General features: G+C 49.8%; 1 protein-coding gene and 1 long non-coding RNA gene across 3 annotated transcripts; both read left to right on the top strand.

Moving 5' to 3' along the window:
* The first annotated feature begins 882 nt into the window (after positions 1-882).
* Positions 883-3,643, top strand: LOC138447279 (uncharacterized). The gene is made up of 2 exons (XR_011259764.1): positions 883-972; positions 1,751-3,643. It is a non-coding gene; the product is annotated as an uncharacterized lncRNA (long non-coding RNA).
* A 545-nt stretch (positions 3,644-4,188) lies between these two features.
* LOC138447271 (galectin-9-like) lies at positions 4,189-15,392 on the top strand. Of its 2 annotated transcripts, XM_069602928.1 has the most exons (6): positions 4,838-5,465; positions 10,427-10,518; positions 11,915-12,119; positions 12,661-12,843; positions 12,953-13,063; positions 15,126-15,392. In XM_069602928.1, exons 1-6 carry the CDS (start codon positions 5,391-5,393, stop codon positions 15,147-15,149), a joined length of 690 nt encoding a protein of 229 aa, XP_069459029.1. In that variant the 5' UTR covers positions 4,838-5,390; the 3' UTR covers positions 15,150-15,392. The 2 variants fall into 2 exon arrangements, with proteins under 2 accessions (XP_069459030.1, XP_069459029.1); XM_069602929.1 differs by lacking the exon at positions 12,661-12,843 and having other exon boundaries at positions 4,189-5,465.
* Positions 15,393-18,221: the final 2,829 nt, after the last annotated feature.

The raw sequence follows: 18,221 nt of genomic DNA on the forward strand, positions 1-18,221 counted from the left end.
CATATATTGATTTGTTTTTCTTTTCTCTCTCTCTCTCTCTTCTGACTGCACCATGCTATATGCCTGTTCTTAGTTCCCTGACCAAGTATTGAACCCATCACCCTGCAGTGGAAACACAGAGTCATCACCACTAAACCACCAGGGAAATCCCTCCATGACTAGGTTTTTATGTGAGGAATAGAATTTTAGAGGGAATATATCCCTTTTTGAGGCCCCAAGAAGGCACATATGGCTCAGGCTATCACTAATGAACTGTGTAACTTTTGGAATGACCTTTAAACACTCTGAGCCTCAGTTTCCCTATCTGGAAAATGGGTATAACCAGGCCTTCCCAGCACAACCTCCACCCCGTGCACCAGTAGCACCCAGCTGCCCGGGCCCCACCAAGCAGCTCTGTTTCTCTCTGGACCCTCAAGAGACAGCCACGTTCTCAGGAACAGTAACATCTAGAAGCTCCCTACAGTATGAGTGTGGTAGGATCTCTGAGCCAACATGAACTTCTATGCACTATTGGATCTCAGTGCAGATCACAGGAGGCCAGCAGAGGGGAAAGGACCCTGGGTGAGGAGCACACACTTCCACCCTCTCCTCCCCTCCCTACCTTTCTCCCTGTTTCTAAACCAACATCATCTCCTGGATCCTCCCCCACTGAATAACAGTCCAGTTGCTTTGGTTTCTATACATTTTTAAGTTCTCCGGGTGCTGTGGTCTTCCTGGCCAGTGTGTAAAGTGACAGTGGCCACAGAGGCGGTGGAGAGATGGCCTTCAGGGACACCCAGTCTACTTACAGACACCAGGGAGTTCCAGGGCTGGGGGTGGGGTGCGTCCCAGTGGACAGGAAGCAGCTCTGGGGCTCTAGGAAAACAACTCCTGCTGGTGAGAGAGGAGGGGAGCAGCAACCTGAAAAGAACACGGAAGGGCAGACCAGCTTCTCCATGACCATCTCCTGGGTGCTGCTCAGGACGGCAGCGGGTGAGCATCCCCAGGATTCCTGCATCTGACAAATGTTTACTGAGCTCACTGTGGGTGCCTCTACTGTTCTAAGTGAGAACTGGGAAAATGATGATTGTTTTGCATGAAGGGAGCAGGGCTTCTGGGGTGGGTAACAAGCCAGCATGGCGGCAAGGGACATACTCTAAAGATGGCCTCTCTGTGCTGAACCATTTACTATTTGGATGACCTCAAGCAAGTTACTGTCCCTCTCTGGGCCTCAGTTTCTGTATCTATATAATGGGGTTAATCCTGGAGTCACTGCCCAGATCTGGGGGAAAGACGAAGTGAGCTTGAATGAAGATTGAGAGAGCTTGAGTTGTGTCTGTCCCACTGCAGGATCTCTGAAAGTGTTTAGAGTTGTTAAGAGACTGGGCGCACCTCCTGAGGAGGTGTCAGCTCTCTGAGGGGCAAGAGAGCAAGGCAGGGCAGGTCAAGGGAGTTTGAGAAGGGGCCATCTCAGGTGTTAGGGGGAGCTGGGTGCCAGCCGGGAGCCAGCGTGAGGAATCCCGCCCATGGCAAAGGTCATGAGGAAGGAAGCTGGACAAAATGCAAAGGCGTGATCTGGCTTCAGGTGTTCCCCCCGGTTTTCCTGAACATCTACCCCCCAAAACCAGAGTCTGCCTGCCTTATTGTACTGTGTTTTCCACTCTTTTGCCTCTAAAAGGAATTAACTTAGGGCTCCAGTTTACAGTCTCTTGCATATAAAAAGAATGTTTCAGCTCTAACCCCACTGATGGCTCTCTAACTTGCCTGACAGGTTCCCCGGGACTTTTTACAACTTGCGAATTGTTTACAGCCCCTCAACAGCGAGAGGCACAAAGCTTAAAGCATCTTAAAGATACAGAGCCTTTTCTAAAGAGCTAAAAATCATATCGGTGATGGGTTTCACTGTTGACTCAATGACTGCTGCCAGGCCTCCATATTCTTTTTCTTTTAGGTACCTGAAGGATATTAATCAATGTAATTGGGATATAGAAAAAGGAATATAGTAGTTTTGATGTTAGCAACACTAGACTTTTGAGTTAATTACTTTTCTCTTTGTTAAAAATCACTGTACTTCTTTCATTGTTATGAATTGTTGTATCCTTGCTATGTAAGAATGTAACTTTATTTAGTGCTTTCTGAGAGTGGCACCAGACTTTGGGAAGAACAACACTGTTAGGGCCAATAAGTCTTCTGGTTGACAAACCCTTATCAAAAAAGGGCCGTAAAATGCTAATTGGCCTTCTGGCCAGAAGATGATATAAATCACCTAAGACTTGTATATACAACTAGGTGTGCAGAGAAAAAGCCTGGTCTCGATGAGAGTCAGGGCTGTTGACAATGCATAATTTTATATTATCCATTGATCTCTATGTACAAAAAAAGGGGGTATAAAAGGCCTTTCTGGACAATAGAGGATGGGCCAGTCACTGGAAAGACTGGTTTCCCCCGTGTGGTCTATTCTCCTTCTCTCCTTTTTAGGCTGAATTCCCATCTGGAGCGGGGAGGCTCACCATGTCTACTTACTTGCCCTGGCTTCTAAGATCCGTGAGAGAGGAAGCCCAAGGCGGGGCACCCTCCGATATTCAAACGGGCGCCGGTGGCCTACGTAGATGGTGCAAACTTCTTCTCCTGAAGTTTTATTGGTTTTCCACGTAAACCAAGTTATTCAGCCTCTTTTTTTCCCACTAAATTTTCCTGCTGTACTATTATTTCCTAATCTTATATTTTTGAATAAATAAGATTTCCTCACCATGCCATCTCCCCTTTGAATTTCCCTGGATCCACTGGGGCTGGACCCCGGCAGGTGCTCGTGAACTGTGGGCTGCAGAGGGCTTCCTTCTGCACCTTTTGACTTCCAGTGTGGAGGCCCCATCACAGGATGCCTTGTTTAAACCAGGGGTCCCCCACCTTCAGATCACGTACTAGTGTTGGTCCAGGGCTTCTTGGGATCCAAAATCACTGCAGGTGGTGACTGCAGCTATGAAGTGAAAAGATGCTTGCTCCTTGGAAGGAAAGCTATGAAAAACCCAGACAGCATTTTAAAAAGCAGAGACATCGCTTTGCCAACAAATACTCATAGTCAAAGCTATGGTCGTTCCAATAGCTATGTACAGATGTGAATGTTGGCCCATAAAGAAGGTTGACACTGGAGAACTGATGCTTTTGAATTGTGGTGCTGGAGCAGACTCTTTGAGAGTCCCTTGAACAGCAAGGAGATCAAACCAATCAAACCTAAAGGAAATCGACCTGGAATATGCATTGGAAGAACTTGTGCTGAGGCTGAATCTCCAGTACTTTGGCCACTTGATGTGAAGAGCCCATTCATTGGAAAAGGCCCTGATGCTGGGAAAGATTGGAGGCAGGAGGAGAAAGGGACAACAGAGGATGTGATGGTTAGATAGCATCACTGGCTCAATGGACATGAATTTGAGCAAGCTCCAGGAGATAGTGTAGCACAGAGGAGCCTGGCACGCTGCAGTCCATGGAGTTGCAAAGAGTCAGACACGACTTGACGAGTGAATGGCAGCTTCCAAGTAGTCTGATGATGCCAAAGTGTCTTTGCTGGAACTCTAGCTGTCTCTGTCTCCCTGGGCTCTGAGAATTAAAAAAAACAAAACAAAACAGTATTTATTGAGTTATGGTTCAAATAAACACATGGACTCTAGTCTGTTGGATGAGTTTTTATGTTGTAAACAGCTGTGTGACCATCATCCGGGTCAAGCTCCAGGACATTTCCAGCACCCAGATGATTCCTCTGGGTTCCTCCCAGTTGGGGCCGCCATGGGCCATCGCTTTTCTGACTGTTGTTGGATTTTATCTAATAAAGACTCCCAGCCTGTGCTCACTGGTGCCTGGCTCCTGTGCACAGCTGTGAGTGTCAGCAATGATCATGCCTATATCTTTGGCCCCTTTTTATTGCCAAGGCCTAGTCTATTGTGGTCATGTCCTCATTCATGTTTCCTTTCTGTTGCTCGTGGACAGTGTGATTCCAGTGTGGGGCTACGGTGAGTGAAGCTGTCATGCATGCATGCATATGTTTTCATCTCTCTTGGGTAAACATCTAGAAACAGAAGAGCCTGGACACAGCAGAGGCAGAAGACCCACCAACAAGTCTCCAACCCTCTTGCATTTTACACTCCAACCTGCACTGAATGAGAGTTCAGTGATCTTTATCCCAGTAGATGAGGAAATGGTCCCCGTGTTCCTGGTGTCAAACAGGATTGCAAAGCATTTCCCCTTCTTTTCCCCCTTTCTGCTTCAACTGTGCCATCTGCCCCTTAAATCCGGTCACATTGCGGTTGATCTAGGAATGTAGTGGGGACGGAGGGTGGACAGAGGAGGCATGTGTGCGCAGTCTGTGGGAACATCTCAAATAATTCAGTCTTTGCAAATTCTGGGGCACCGAGGCAAGCCCAAGAATAGAGAGGTGCACACAGGTTCTCAGCCCCAGGGCCACTGCTCCACACTCAGTACCTACAGGCCCCCCAGCTGCTTGTCCTGGCTGGACATGGGTCCCGTCTCTAGCACACGGTGGGGGCCTACTTAATCTCCGCGAAGTCTGTTGTTGCTGTGTACTTCCTCCCCAAACCCCTTTCCGACAAAAGCTGATCCTGAGTCTCTGTTTCAGTCAAACGTTTCCATTAACAAGGTACTGGAACCAATTAAAGACAGTTTTCAATATATTGCCTCCAACTCAATGTCACTTGGAATATTCTATTATGTCTGAGATGTCTCTGATCCCCATTCTAAAGCCCAGAATCAAGAGAGAAGAGAGAGAAATTCACAGAGAGGAGGGGTCAGAAGTGTCCGGGGCATCATTATGCACAAAGATAAGGGAACGTCCACCACCAGGTTTTCTATTTGCAAAATATTTCTTTTTATATGATTGTGCTTTTAGGTGAGGAGTAGAATTTTAAAGGGGAGGAATACCTTCTGAAGAAGTGGAGTAGCCTTATATGGCTCAAGCTGCTGCTAGTGAGCTGTGTGACCTTGGATATGACCTGTAGATTCTCTGAGCCTTAGTTTCCCGGTCTGAAAAATGGGTATAACTAGGCCTTCCTGCAGCACTGCCACCCCATGCCCAGGCAGCGCCCCATCACACACGCTGTTGTCTGGACATGACACAGCCACACGCTCAGGGGCAGTGTCTTCTAGAAGCTGTGAAGGTGGTGAGAATGTCTGAGCCTACGTGAACTATTCTGACTTGGGGTGGAGGGAAGGAGGAGAGCAGAGGGGAGAAGGCCCTGGGAGAGGAGCACCCACTTCTGTCCTCCGTCTTCCTCCCTACCTTTCTCCTTCCTCTAAACTGACTTTCTCCTCCTCTTGGCTCCTCCCCATTTAATAACAGTTAAATTGCACTGAATTCTGTATCTTGGTGAGTCATTCCTGTTGCAGAAGTCTACCTGGACAGCATGCAAAGCGAGAGTGGTCACGAAGGCATTGAAGAACTGGTCTTCAGGGACACCCAGCCTCCCTACATAAACCTTGTGAGTTCCAGGGCTGGGGGAGGCCTCGGCCAGGGGGACGCAGCTGTGGGGCTCTGAGGAACCAGCTCCTGCTGGGGTGACAGGAGGCTGGGGGAGGCCTCATTCCAAAGAGAACAGACGAAGGGCAAACACCAGCCAGGGCGGCCCTGCCCCCACTTCTGCCTGTGCCCATCTCCTCGGTGCCGCTCAAGGCCAGGGGGCACCAGGATTTGTGCGTTGGACAAATGTTTCCTGAGCTTCCTCCTGATCTCTCTCCTGTTCTGGGTGCTCAGTGGGGGAAGAAGAGTCTAAGTAATAAATAGAAAAGTGAATTTTCATTTTATTTTAACATGAAGGAGGATAAACATCTTCCGGGCAGGATAACAATGGAACATGGCACTTCAGGGCACTTACTTGGAAGATGACCTCCCTGGGTTCAGCCATTTATTAACTGGTTGACCTCAAGCAAGTTACTTTACCTCCCTGGGCCTCAGTTTCTGCTTGACTATAATGGGAATAATCAAGTCACCACCCAGAGCTCGGCTAAGGATCAAGCAAGGTAGCACATTGAGAGAGTTTGAAAGGTGTCTGGCCCACTGTGGGGGGCTCTGAAAGTGTTTAAAATTGTTAGGAGTCTGGGCGCAGGAGGAAAGACCTCCTGAAGAGATATCTGGCATCTGAGGGTTGAGAGAGCTAGCCAGGGCAGGTCAAGGGTGTTTGAGAAAGACTGTCCCAGGAGGGGGGAGCAGGCTGCCCCAGCACTGTGAGGTGCAAAGGGCTTTCTTCTGGGCACTTTTACCCCCCATGTGGAGGTCTTGTCATAGGCAGCCTTGTTTAATCCCGCGGTCCCCACCTCCAGGCATGGACTGGTGTTTGTGCATGGCCTGGTAGGCAGTGGGCTGCATGGCAGGAGGTGAGCAGCTCATGAGCTAGTGACGCTCCATCTGTATTTATAGCCTCTCCCCATCGCTCACATCTAGCCAGCTTTGGAAAAATTGTCTCCGTGAAAGTAGTTCCTGGTGCCAAAAAGATTGGGACAGCTGGTTTAAACCCTTATCATCTCCACAACATATATGTATTACTAAGGCTCATAGAGGTGCAGGCCACTTGTAAGGTTCCTAGGTGATAAGGGCTGAGGAGGGAGGTGTCTTGATTTCCCCCATCCTGGGGGAAGGGGTTGTCCACAGAGAGTACCCTGGGGGAGGAGGTGGCAGGCAGGCGGCAGCCTGGGTCCTAGGACTTTCTTAGCTCACGGCATCCTGGCCTGGCCCTGCAGTACGAGCCTCTCCTGGTCTCAGGTTCCTGAGAGGCTGGGCAGGTGGGCTGACAGAGCCGTTCATGGGGAGGGGTGCATGGGGCATCAGGTGCTGGGGAGCTGCTTGGTCCCCACTCAAGCCCACCTCCCCCGGAGCCCTGGCGTGGCCTGTGTGCTCTGTGGAATGACCAGTGCCCTTCAGCCCGTCTAGTGAGGGCTCCCGGTGGGGCTGGAGGAAGCTGGGCTGCCTGGTGGGTGCCTCCACGGTGGTCTGAGTCAGGATGTGTCACTTGGGTCTTGTTCTCCATCAGATGGGGGACCCGGAGACGCTTCCAGGTTCAACCCGTTTATTACTCTGATGACATGTTTTTACTCTCTAATCCTTGGAATCAAAAGCACAACTATAGACAGGTCACGAGACTTGGTGACATCAGAGCTGCCAGCACAGGGAGTTGGGAGGCCAGCGTAATCTGTGAGGCTATAATTTCAACATAAAAACCCATCTTGCTGGGTCAGAGGAAGCAAAGGCCTGTGCTGGTCTTTCCTGCTAAGATCACACACAAACACGCATGCACAGAGGGGTCTTCGGCCACACCAGGCTTAAAGCATATGAATGTATTTCCTTACAGTTCTGAGGTTGGAAATCTAAAATCCAATGTCAGCAAAGTTTTTCCTTCTGGAGCCTCAGGGGAGAATGTGTCCTTGTTTTTTCCAACTTCCAGAGGCTGCCCACTTGCCTTGGCTTGTGGCCCCTTCCTCCTCCTGCGTTTTTTTTTTTTTTTTTGACTGTATCAGGTCTCAATTGCGGCACAAGGCATCTTCATTGTGGCCCGTGGGCTCTCTAGCTGTGGCCCATGTGGGATCTTAGTTCCGCAACCAGGGATCTAACCCTCAATGGCTGCATTGGAGGCAGATACTTAACCGCTGCTGGACCCCCAGGGAACTCTTCACTTGCCTCCTTCTCTAAAGCCGCAGCTTCTTGCTTCTGCTGTCACGTCTCCTACAGCTGACTCTCCTCCTCTGCCTCCCTCTTTGCAGACCCTGTGACTATCGGGCCCACGCAGATATTCCAGATAACCCCGCCCCCCCCCCCCCATCTCAGGATTCTTATTCATACCTGCAGAGTCCCTGTTGCTGGGTAAAGTAACATATTCACACCTTCTAGGAATTATAATGTAGACATTTTTGGTGGGAAAAGGAAGAGGGTGTAACTACTGTCTACCATAACCTTCTTGGAGTCAATAAATACTAGCAGTTTCTTTGAATCTTTCCAGAAAAGTTTTATTTAAAATAAGTAAATATATGTATATAGCCACTCCTACTCATTTGAAAAATAATACAGAGGGCAATATTACTTATCAGTTCTCAAAGTGGTCCCTTCTTCCATTTTTCTTGTTAACTCTCCCTAGAATCTGTTGTGTGGAAATACCATAATTAATTTCACCATTGTCTTCCTGGTGGACTTCTGAATTCATTTCCAATTCTCTGCTATTAGAACGCAGTAATGAGTAATCTTGTCTTCGGATTATACTCAATTTGAAATCATCTTGTGTTTCATTCAGAATGTGAGGGCACCATTTAAGACATTAAAATCTCATGAAGTTTTTTTGGGGGAAATCGTTCCTTAAGATTAACCTGTACTGCCCGCCCCCATGATCCACACTGGGCTTCCTCCGTCCTGCCTTCCTTCTGTGCCCTGAGGACCCGTCCTATCACTCTATGCCTTAGTGTGAATATGCTTGAGGGAGGAGACCATGCTGCCAGGTGGATACATTTTCAGCCTTGTCTCTCCTGATGGTGAGAAAGGCTCTTAGGGGGATTTCAAACTCCAACAAATGAGGGGATTCAGGCAAGAGCACCATGCTAGTCAGCCTGTGGTAGGCTGATTCTACTTCTCCAAAATCACTGACATGGATTTTGACAGAAAGAACTCAGAGATGCAGAGACGTTGTGATTTGCTTAATGTCACCAAAGTTTTTAATGGCAGAATTCAGACCAGAACTGCGGGCCACAAAAGACACCTCTACCCAAGGTCCAGGAGTACAGTCTGAATGGGGTTCTGGCATCAACAGGTATCTCCCAGGGCCAGCTGTGCACACTGGGCTCGGAGGGGCTTCCCTGGATCCTGGGTGATCCTACAACTGAAGGACATGGACTAGGACTGAATTGACCTGGTGCACATTGTTTTTTGTTTGGCCTGCAGACAGTGTTTTAACTCATTGCCAAAGAGAAAGTACAATACAGAGATATTAGTATCATAATCCACACATACCAGTCACTCAGTTTCAACTCATGGACTATCTGCTTTATTTCTGCCCAGCTCAACTTTCCTTTCCACCCCAGGATTGCTTTGAAGAAAATTTAGATATATCAATCCAATGCAAATATTTCATTATATGTCTCTTATAGCAAAGGAAACCTACTACAATCCTTTTCAGAGCATTTCGCCCCTCAAAAGAGAAAGTTTTACAGAAGGAAAAGCTCAGATTTCTGTCTCCTCCTGAAGACTTGGAAGCTCTGACAGCCCCGGGCCTGGAAGGTGATCGGGTCACAGCCGAGTGGACACTGCTCTTTAGATGAGGGGGATGGTGCCTCCTTTGCTGCAGTCTCCACCACTCCCGACTGTCCCCTACCTGGCCAGCTCAACTATGCAAATCACCTGCCTGGGTCCTGTAAGCATTTAATCTTTGTAAACTATTGCTTAGAGGAGAAGGTAGAAAATACTTCAACAGTGTGAAAATGGAAAATTGACTTGGAGACAGAGCTGAGTTGAAGGCAGTTTGTACAACCATGTTAGATAAAAAGCATTCTGGAAGGATGCGCCAGTCTCTCCCCACAGATATTTTCTCATTAATCATCAAAGTCACCCAGAAGCTGGGACTTGTTCTCATTTCATGGATGAAGAAATTGAGGCAGGGAGAAGTTTAATAAGCTTCCCAAGGCCACTCAGGTAATGAACAGCAGAATCAGGATTCCAACCTGAAGGATGCCTGGCTCTAAAATCAAGCATCGTCACCATACGCCTGGGTGCTTAAAGAGGCTCAGGAAAGAGAACATGACAAAGTGATGGGGAACAGGTGTGTGGAGACGCCAGTGACGACTTGGGAGGCTTCCCGGTGCCTGGAGGAAGGATGGGAGCCCAGGAGCAGGAGCAGAAAGGGGGCTGCCCCTGTTTGCAGAGAGCACCCGGGAAGAGGCACTTTCTGAGGTTGTGGGGGGGCAAAGGTCAAGGTCAACATTGTTCTCTGGGTGGGGTGGGCAGGACGGGGAGGATGACCTACCTCTTCTTGGCCTGCTCAGATGAGCAGAAGGTTTATCCTCGAGAACAGGTGGGTGGGTCTCTCCGGTCCATGGTGGACCCCTGAGTCCCCAGCCAGGACTTGGGTCTTTAGCAGTAGCTTGGCTTGGGGTCCAGCCACCCCCCTCTCTCCCCTGGTTCCTTCCCATCTCAGGGCTGTGAACTCGCCACTTCCTCCTTTGTCAGCTGCCAATCTGACCCTGTCACCTCCTCTCAGAGCCTGAGGGGCTCCTTCTCCCAACCTCAGAATATCTGTGTCACTTCCTCGCTCCAGGGCTGGAAGGTCCGTGGAGCTGAGGCTCCTTCTGTCCTGTTCGTGGCTGCACTGGGTCCCTAGGCTGCTGCCCCACACCCAGGCCAGCCCCGGCCAGGGCTGGAGAGGATGGAGAGAAGGAGGCAGGCCAACTGACCACTGTCTCCTCTCCACAGCCTGTTCCCTTCACGGGGAGGATAGAAGGGGGTCTCCAGGATGGACACAAGGTCACCTTCATGGGGCGTGTTCTTTCCACAGACGAAAACAGGTACGGGGGATAGTTGTCTCTCTCGGCCTCAGCCCTGAGTGAACCAGGGTGCTGTCAGCTCAGATGGTCCACACAGTATCCTCCAAGCTGCCCCCACCCAGTTCAGGGGATGGCAAGGGTCCGGCCTGCCAACAATGCTCAGTGCCCCCTACCACCTACCTGTAGCATCCAGGGCACCATTAACCAGACTCTGCAGAGACAGGGGGAATGAGGCTCACGGTCTAGGGAGGGATGCAGGCCAGCCCAGAGGTGGAGTTCTGGGACTGAACTTCGTATACAATGACCCAGAGCTCGAGCCATGAGGCCAAAGAAACCACAGGTAAACAAGCACACAGAGCACTCTGCTGGGAGAATGTCCACTGAGGGCCACCCGTGGGTGTGGGGTGGAGCCCGGTTCTGTGGTGATGGCATGGGAGCCAGACGTGCCGTCTGAGTGCTGTGTGTTAGCTGGGAGCCTGAGTGACCCCGAGAAGCAGACTGGGAACCACACTGGGGCTGAGTTCAGGCAAGATGTTGGGGGATAGATGCTCATTGAATAATTCAGGCTGGACGTTGGTTGGGGGACAGGCATGAGCTCCATCTGGGAAAGAGCAGAACAAGGATTTGCTGCATCCCTTTGGTGAGCTAGGCCCCTTGGAAACTCCTTTTGTCTTCCCTCCTCACCTGATAGTTTCAGCTATAGCCAAAAGAGGTGGAGATGGTGAGGGGCTTCCTCTGAGGTGAGATGGGAACAAGAGATACTTATTTAGGGGTGTCCTTGGGCCGTTTCAGTTGTCATCCCTGAAGGAATGCAGTCACCCCTTTTCTGCATGGGGCAGTGTGAGGATAGCATGGTCCTGGGGCATTGCAGACGACAAACGGGGCTGATCTGGGGTCAGGGTCCAGGCCTGCTGACCTCTCTCAGGTCAGGTGGGCACACGACACCCTCTGATGAGGGACACACACACCCTGAGGTCCCCATGCCCAGAGACCTAGGGTTTTCTCTGCGTCTCCCCTTTAGACACCATCTCTGTAGGTGTCCCATCAATGCACTTGTTCTTTCCATTTGTCCTCTTTCCCAACTTCAGAGACACAGGCTGCCCTCCAGGAAGCCACCACTTGGCCCCAAAGCCTCTCACTTCTAGGCACATTCCTCTACTTCCATCTTGGACACAAATTTCTTTACCCATTTCCTCCTTACTTTTAGAAGACCACACTGTAAGGGCAAAATGTGGTAACTGCACAAAACACACAGTGCAAATTCGTTGAACCAAAGGGATGGGACGAGACTAGGGATGGGTACCAACTAGCCACGCAGGTTGTATGCAGGCTCCCAGACGATACCAGTCAGAGTGAGCACCTCCTGTTCCCACCCTTGGCAGTAAGCCAGGATACTGTCTGATTTTCCTTGACCTAGGTTTTCAGTGAACTTTCAGACGGGCATCAGTGACACGAACAACATTGCCTTCCACTTCAACCCTCGGTTTGATGGAGGCAGATATGTGGTCTGCAACACGAGGCAGCAAGGAAACTGGGGGTTGGAGGAGAAGAAGATGCAGATGCCCTTCCAGAAGGGGAGTGAATTTGAGATCTGCTTCGATGTAGACAGGTCCTCGTTCAAGGTGAGTGGGAACTCTCCTCTCTTCAGCTATCTGTTCCGCCCCCACATAAGGTGCTGTGAGCACCCTTTAAATAGTCATGTGAGCAACACTTTGTACAGAGAAGAGGACTGTTTCCTGTAAGGCCGCAGTCTCCTTATACACGTTCACCTCCTTACATACCTTCACCTGTTGCTTCTTTCACTCTGGAAGTAAGCACTGGAGAAGTCACCGTGATGCTCTTTGGCCGCCTGGCCCTTCAGTCCAAGTTATTTCCATTTCTCTGTCGTGGCCCTTCTTCCACTCCAGGTCCCTGGGAATATGTGTTTTCCTGTTACCTTGTTGCTGCATTTGTCCAGATGTTATTAAAGACTTAGTTCTGCCTGGCATCGCACATTGGTTTTGCAAGCAGAGCGGTGTCTCTGGGCTTGGGGAGATGGGAGGGGAGCTGAGCACATCTGTGTCTTTTTTCTCTGTGTGAACATGAATGTCCCCACCCCCTCATCATACAACCTGACATCACTTCTTCTCTGCTCCCCATGGACATTTGCATGTATATTTCAAGAACACCACAGGAGAGCTGAGACTAGAAAGACAGACCCACTGTGATAAACACACACCAGAAGAACGAAGAAGCCAAGGACTAGAGTCAGGTGGAGGTTGCCCTTCGATGCACTTCGGGTCCCGAGCATGTTCCTGCAACTCGCACAGCACTGCAGGCTGTTTCCCTGACCTACAGGGGATTGATGTAAGAACTAGATGCAGGTCTGAACGTCTGGAAGCAGGGGTCCCAGCGGCACGGGTGTGCTCCCACCTGGTCCTGGACGCCCTCCTGCCATGTGCGCTCATCTCAACAGGTGACGGTGAATGGGAGCATCTTCCTGGATTATGCACACCGTGTGCCCTTCAACCAAGTCAACGCCATCTCCATCTGCGGCTGCATGCACGTGTCCTACATCAGCTTCCAGGTGAGACTCCACCCAGCACTCGTCCCCAGGGGCTGGGTGTGGGTCCCCGTCCCCTTGGGGGTCCTGCTGTGTGACCCCAAGGTGCCAGCCAGCCCCATCTCCAGGTGGTTCTGGGTTCACACCTCTGGCTGCCCCAGTCTGTCCTTCTGTCGCTGTCTCTGTCTGGGGCACCCGCTCAGGATCCTGGACTAGTAGGCTTCTTGTCTCTGTCACTCTCTGTCATCCCCCTGATGAGGAGGCCCTGGGCTTCTTGAAAGAACCTGGAATCAAACTGAATCCAGCTCAGATCCCCGACTCTGCCATTTTCATCGGCTGGGGAGTCTTAGACGAGCGACTTCACCTCTCCCAGCCTTAGTCTCTTCATCTGTGGAATGAGCACGATCGGCCGCCCCACAGGCCATTGTGTGAGTTCAATGAGACCATACACATCGAAGGGCACAGTATATCCTTTCCAAGGCCATTCCTGGGTTTATTTGACCTTCTCGTGTATTATAATTTTTGAATGTGTTCTGCTAAGTCACTTCAGTCGTGTCCGACTCTGTGTGACACCACAGACGGTAGCCTATCAGGCTCCCCCGTCCTTGGGATTCTCCAGGCAAGAATAACTGGAGTGGGTTGCCATTTCCTTCTCCAATGCATGAAAGTGAAAAGTGAAAGTGAAGTCGGTCAGTTGTGTCCAACTCCTAGCGACCCCATGAACTACAGCCCACCAGGCTCCATCGTCCAGGGGATTCTCCAGGCAAGAGTAGTGGAGTGGGGTGCCTTTTGAGTGTGTTAGCAACATCTAAAAGGTCAGGACCAATTTTGCAAAATGAAAAGGTTCTGGAGTTGGATGGTGGTGACTTTTGCACAACCACAGGAGTGGACACTGGACTGTAGGCACACTCGTGTGTGTGCCTGGTTGCTCCGTCATGCCCGACTCTTCACAACCCCATGGACTGGAGCCCGCCAGGCTCCTCTCTCCATGGAGCTTCTCCAGGCAAAAATACTGGGGTGGGTTGCCATGCCCTCCTCCAGGGAATCTTCCCAACCCAGGGGTCAAACCCAGGTCTCCCACATTGCAGGTGGATTCTTTACAGTCTGAGTTAGTACATTGAAGATGGTCAATTTTACGTGATGTGTACTTCACCACTGTTTAGCAAAAGAGGTCAGGTAGATTTCTTCTTCCTCCTGAAGATGGAGAGGTCCCAGGAGACTGATTACCTCAAGGATGCTGACTAGAAAATTCCAAACTGGCTGATTAAGACTACATTCCTGGGGAAGGTCAAAGCTACAGTCAGGTCAGGTGTTACACCTAGGATTGGTGTCATGGGCTTCAACAAAAGTGAGGCCATTTTGAACCTGTGGTTTTCTCTTTAACTGTGCCCCGCTTTGTAGCAAAGTCTCAGCCTAACTAAGAGATATAATCAGAATGTAAGGCATGAGCATCACTCTCAGTACCGATGTAGAGTCCCCACGGCTTTGTTCACCCTTGGTGTGGTCTCCATGGCCATGACCGTTTGCTTAATCCCTCTGACATGTGTCACCCAGCAGGACCCTGTGGGGGCATCCTGGGACAGCCCTATAACCCATGAGGGTTATAAATCTTCAGCCTCCTAGGCCTTCCCCAAGTTCCAAGGATAAAAGTTAAGCGAGAAAATGGAGAAGCAAAGGGTAACAGTCAAGCAAAACAAAGTGATAATAGGTTAACATTAGACACCATCAAGGACCTTTAGTTCCTCCTCAAGAGCTATAGGGAGAAGGCAACGGCACCCCGCTCCAGTACTCTTGCCTGGAAAATCCCATGGATGGAGGAGCCTGGTGGGCTGCAGTCCATGGGGTCGCTAGGAGTCGGACACGACTGAGAGACTTCACTTTCACTTTTCACTTTCTTGCATTGGGGAAGGAAATGGCAACCCACTCCAGTGTTCTTGCCTGGAGAATCCCAGGGACGGGGGAGCCTGGTGGGCTGCTGTCTATGGGGTCACACAGAGTCGGACACTACTGAAGTGACTTAGCAGCAGCAACAGAAGTAAGAGCTATCGACAGTATTCTGAACCAAATTCTTGATGCTGTTTTACAGATATGTAATCCGCTACCATGTTGAAGATGTTCACTGTATATTGCTTACACGGTCATAGAACCCAGAAGCTTGATGATATGGCTCCCGATTACGTCACCACCAACCAATCAGAAGACATCCTTGAGCTGATCACACACCCCTCACCCTCACCCTCACCCTGTGTTTAAGACCATTTACCTGAAAGTCATCGTGGAATTTGGGGTATTTAAGCTGCCTGGGCTCCTTGCCTGGAACCTGCAATAAATGCTGCGCTTTCCTTCATCATAAGCCTTTGTCAGTAGGTTGGTTTTACTGTGCATGGATGAGTCGTACTGAGTGGAAGTAAACCTAATAGTGATGGATGGACTGGAAATTCTGATGATACATTCAGCTGAAAGATTCCTTTCTTTAGCAATGTATGGGGGGTTACAGAATGGGGCTTTATCTTTCCTAGTCAGTGGCAGAGAAAAAGAAAGGAAAAGAAGAAGAAAGGCTGTCATGTTTAGTTAAAGTGTGAAGACTTGATCGATTCTCTTGGGCAAAGGCAGCCTACCTGAACGTCATCTACTGCACTTCATCCTCACTTTGATTCTGGTCTCCATCTCTTGGACAGGACCAGGTGCCATGTGGGGTCTTCTTCAGTCCTGAGACATATATCCAAGATTCCCGAGCTTGACTGTCATCCATGCAGCTGGGATGATCTGGTACAGTCCCTCTCAAGGAGATTAAAGGGAAGTTTTTGCTCTTAGTGATTCCAAATCAGAAGGTAGAAGATAACTGGGAGTGAGTTTGGTGAGTTGTAGTCAGACTAAGTGCCCTCCAAGCCTCAGCTCAGCCAGTGCTCACGACAGTCATATCAAAGGAGGCCCATGATTAGCTACATCACACAGATGAGGAGAGACCGAAACTTAGAGAGTGCAGGGGAGCCTAGGTTGCCACCCCTACATGTGTCACTTTGGCCTGAGTATTCATTTAGGCTGATTCTTCTCTAGAAACTGAAGACACAAAATTTTTCCTTTACCTCCACCGCAACACGGGGTCACAAAGAGTCGGACACGACTGAGCGACAGAACTGAGCAACTGCAGCAAAGAATGCAGACAAAGGACCTGTTGTAGAAATAGAGCCACGAGCAGTGATATTTACAGAAGAACACAGCGAGGTGTGGAGATCAGAGTCCACTCTGCACCTAGCAAACACGACATCCCAAACACGACATACCAAACACTGACTTTTCTGTGAGTAGCCTTCCTCATCTTTGAAGTCCCAAACCATTGCCCTCAACGTCCTCTTGTGACTTTAGCTAGAGGTGGTATTTTAAGTGATGGTTTTGACCATTTGGTGGGTAGTTCCCCTGGGTCTCTCCTATGTGTGCAAGTGTTACTATACCTTTGTTAGATTGTTTTCCTTTTATTGTGTCTCATGTCAATCTGATCTTAGACCCGCCAGAAGAACCTAGAAGGGTAGAGGAAAACTTCTTCATTCCCCAACATTCATGTTGAAACTTGTGGCAGAATTCACTTCGTTTTTAGGGCTGAATGATATTGCATTGTATGAATAGACCTCATTTTGTTTATCTAGTCATCCATCGATAGACATCAGTGTTGCTTCTATCTCTTGGCTCCTGTAAATAATGCCAGGTACATGGGTGTACACATCTCTCATCAAGCCTCTGCTTTCAGTTCTTCAGGCTATATAGCCAGACATGGAATTGCTGGCTTGGTAAGTTGCTTCAGTTGTGTCTGACTTTTTGCGACCCTATGGCCTGTCGCCTGCCAGGCTCTTCTGTCCGTGGGATTCTCCTGGCAAGAATACTGGAGTGGGTTGCCATGATCTTCTCCGGGGGATCTTCCTGACCCAGGGATCACACCCAGGTGTCCTGCATTGCAGGCAGATTCTTTCCCATCTGGCCCAGACGTGGAATTGCTGGACCAGATCGTAACTCTGTGTTTAGTTGTTAAAGGAACATCCGTACTGTTTTGTAGGGTCGGTCTAAGACTATGCATAGTGATGCTCTCTGTTCAGGATGCCAGTAGCACCCACGTGGGTCTTTACTACTCATGGGAGCCCCAAAGACATTAGGCCAGCTGGAGCTAGTACTATGGCCAGATGGGCCCCTGTGGTCCTTATCACGACTTCAAGACACAGCTCAGCAACAACCATCATGTAGCTTTGAAAAAAATGAGGATTATTTCTCTCAAGCCCTAAGGGCCACATAGCACAGTGGCCAGTGGGAAGGAGGGGGTGAGAGCACAGGTTGAGGCTCCGCTTTTATTGGGGTCCAAAGGTAGGGTGGTTACGCAGGAACCAGGGGGCAGGAAGCGACATGTGGGGTCACTCAAACAGTTTTCTAGGTTGCCCAGGGTTTCCTAGAAAGGAGAACTTGATGGATGGGGCAAGCGTGGTGGCTTATCTCGAAGCTGTCACACAGCTGGCACCATGTTTACAAAAGACGAGTGTCTTTGAAATGGACGCTTTAGCAATCAGAAGCTTAATGCCAGTCTCTTAGGGTCAAGCACGTACACTGTGTTTCCCATCACAGCCTCACCGTGTAGCATCCCACCAACACACAAAAGGCCTCCTTTCTCCTTGTCCTCATCCACACTTGTCAGTTTCTGGCTCTTTGAGAGGGTGAGGTGGCCGACATATTCAAAACAGATCCCATGGTCTACAGTGCAGAGAACAGAGAACCTCAGACAAGTGTCTGGGCTTTAAATAACAGAGCTCGAGGGCTGCCTCTCACCTCAAGCCAGGTCCTGGGCAAGGTCTCAGTGACTGCACACACGGTGATGCCAGGTTGCTGAGGTCAGCTGTGCCAGCCACTGGGTCTTGGAGACACCTCCTTACGGTCTTCATTCATCCAAAAACCCACTGGCCTTTGGGTTTTCAGTAGGCTCTCCCTACATGGCTGGAGCAGAGGCACCTGGGCTCTCCTTTTTGGGCTGGACTCACTGTGACTCACTTCCAAATCACCTGGAGATGTCACAGTGCATGTCTTCTTGACCTCGAGCTGTCCCTGTTTCTCCCTGGGCTCTGAGAGTTTCGGGGTGGCTTCTCAATTTTTAAAAGTTCACTTACTTATTTTCCTTTGGCCTTGCTTATTCTTCGTTGCTTTGCAC

Source organism: Ovis canadensis, chromosome 11, assembly GCF_042477335.2.
Source record: "Ovis canadensis isolate MfBH-ARS-UI-01 breed Bighorn chromosome 11, ARS-UI_OviCan_v2, whole genome shotgun sequence".
NCBI lineage: Eukaryota > Metazoa > Chordata > Mammalia > Artiodactyla > Bovidae > Ovis > Ovis canadensis.

What these genes read in the sequence shown, in the direction of transcription:
- LOC138447271 (XM_069602928.1), top strand. Translation starts at nt 5,391, where the DNA reads ATGCAAAGCGAGAGTGGTCACGAAGGCATTGAAGAACTGGTCTTCAGG. An exon ending in AGCCTCCCTACATAAACCTT is followed by an intron (nt 5,466 to 10,426) that starts GTGAGTTCCAGG and finishes TCCTCTCCACAG; the next exon opens with CCTGTTCCCTTCACGGGGAG. An exon ending in CTGACCTACAGGGGATTGAT is followed by an intron (nt 12,844 to 12,952) that starts GTAAGAACTAGA and finishes TCATCTCAACAG; the next exon opens with GTGACGGTGAATGGGAGCAT.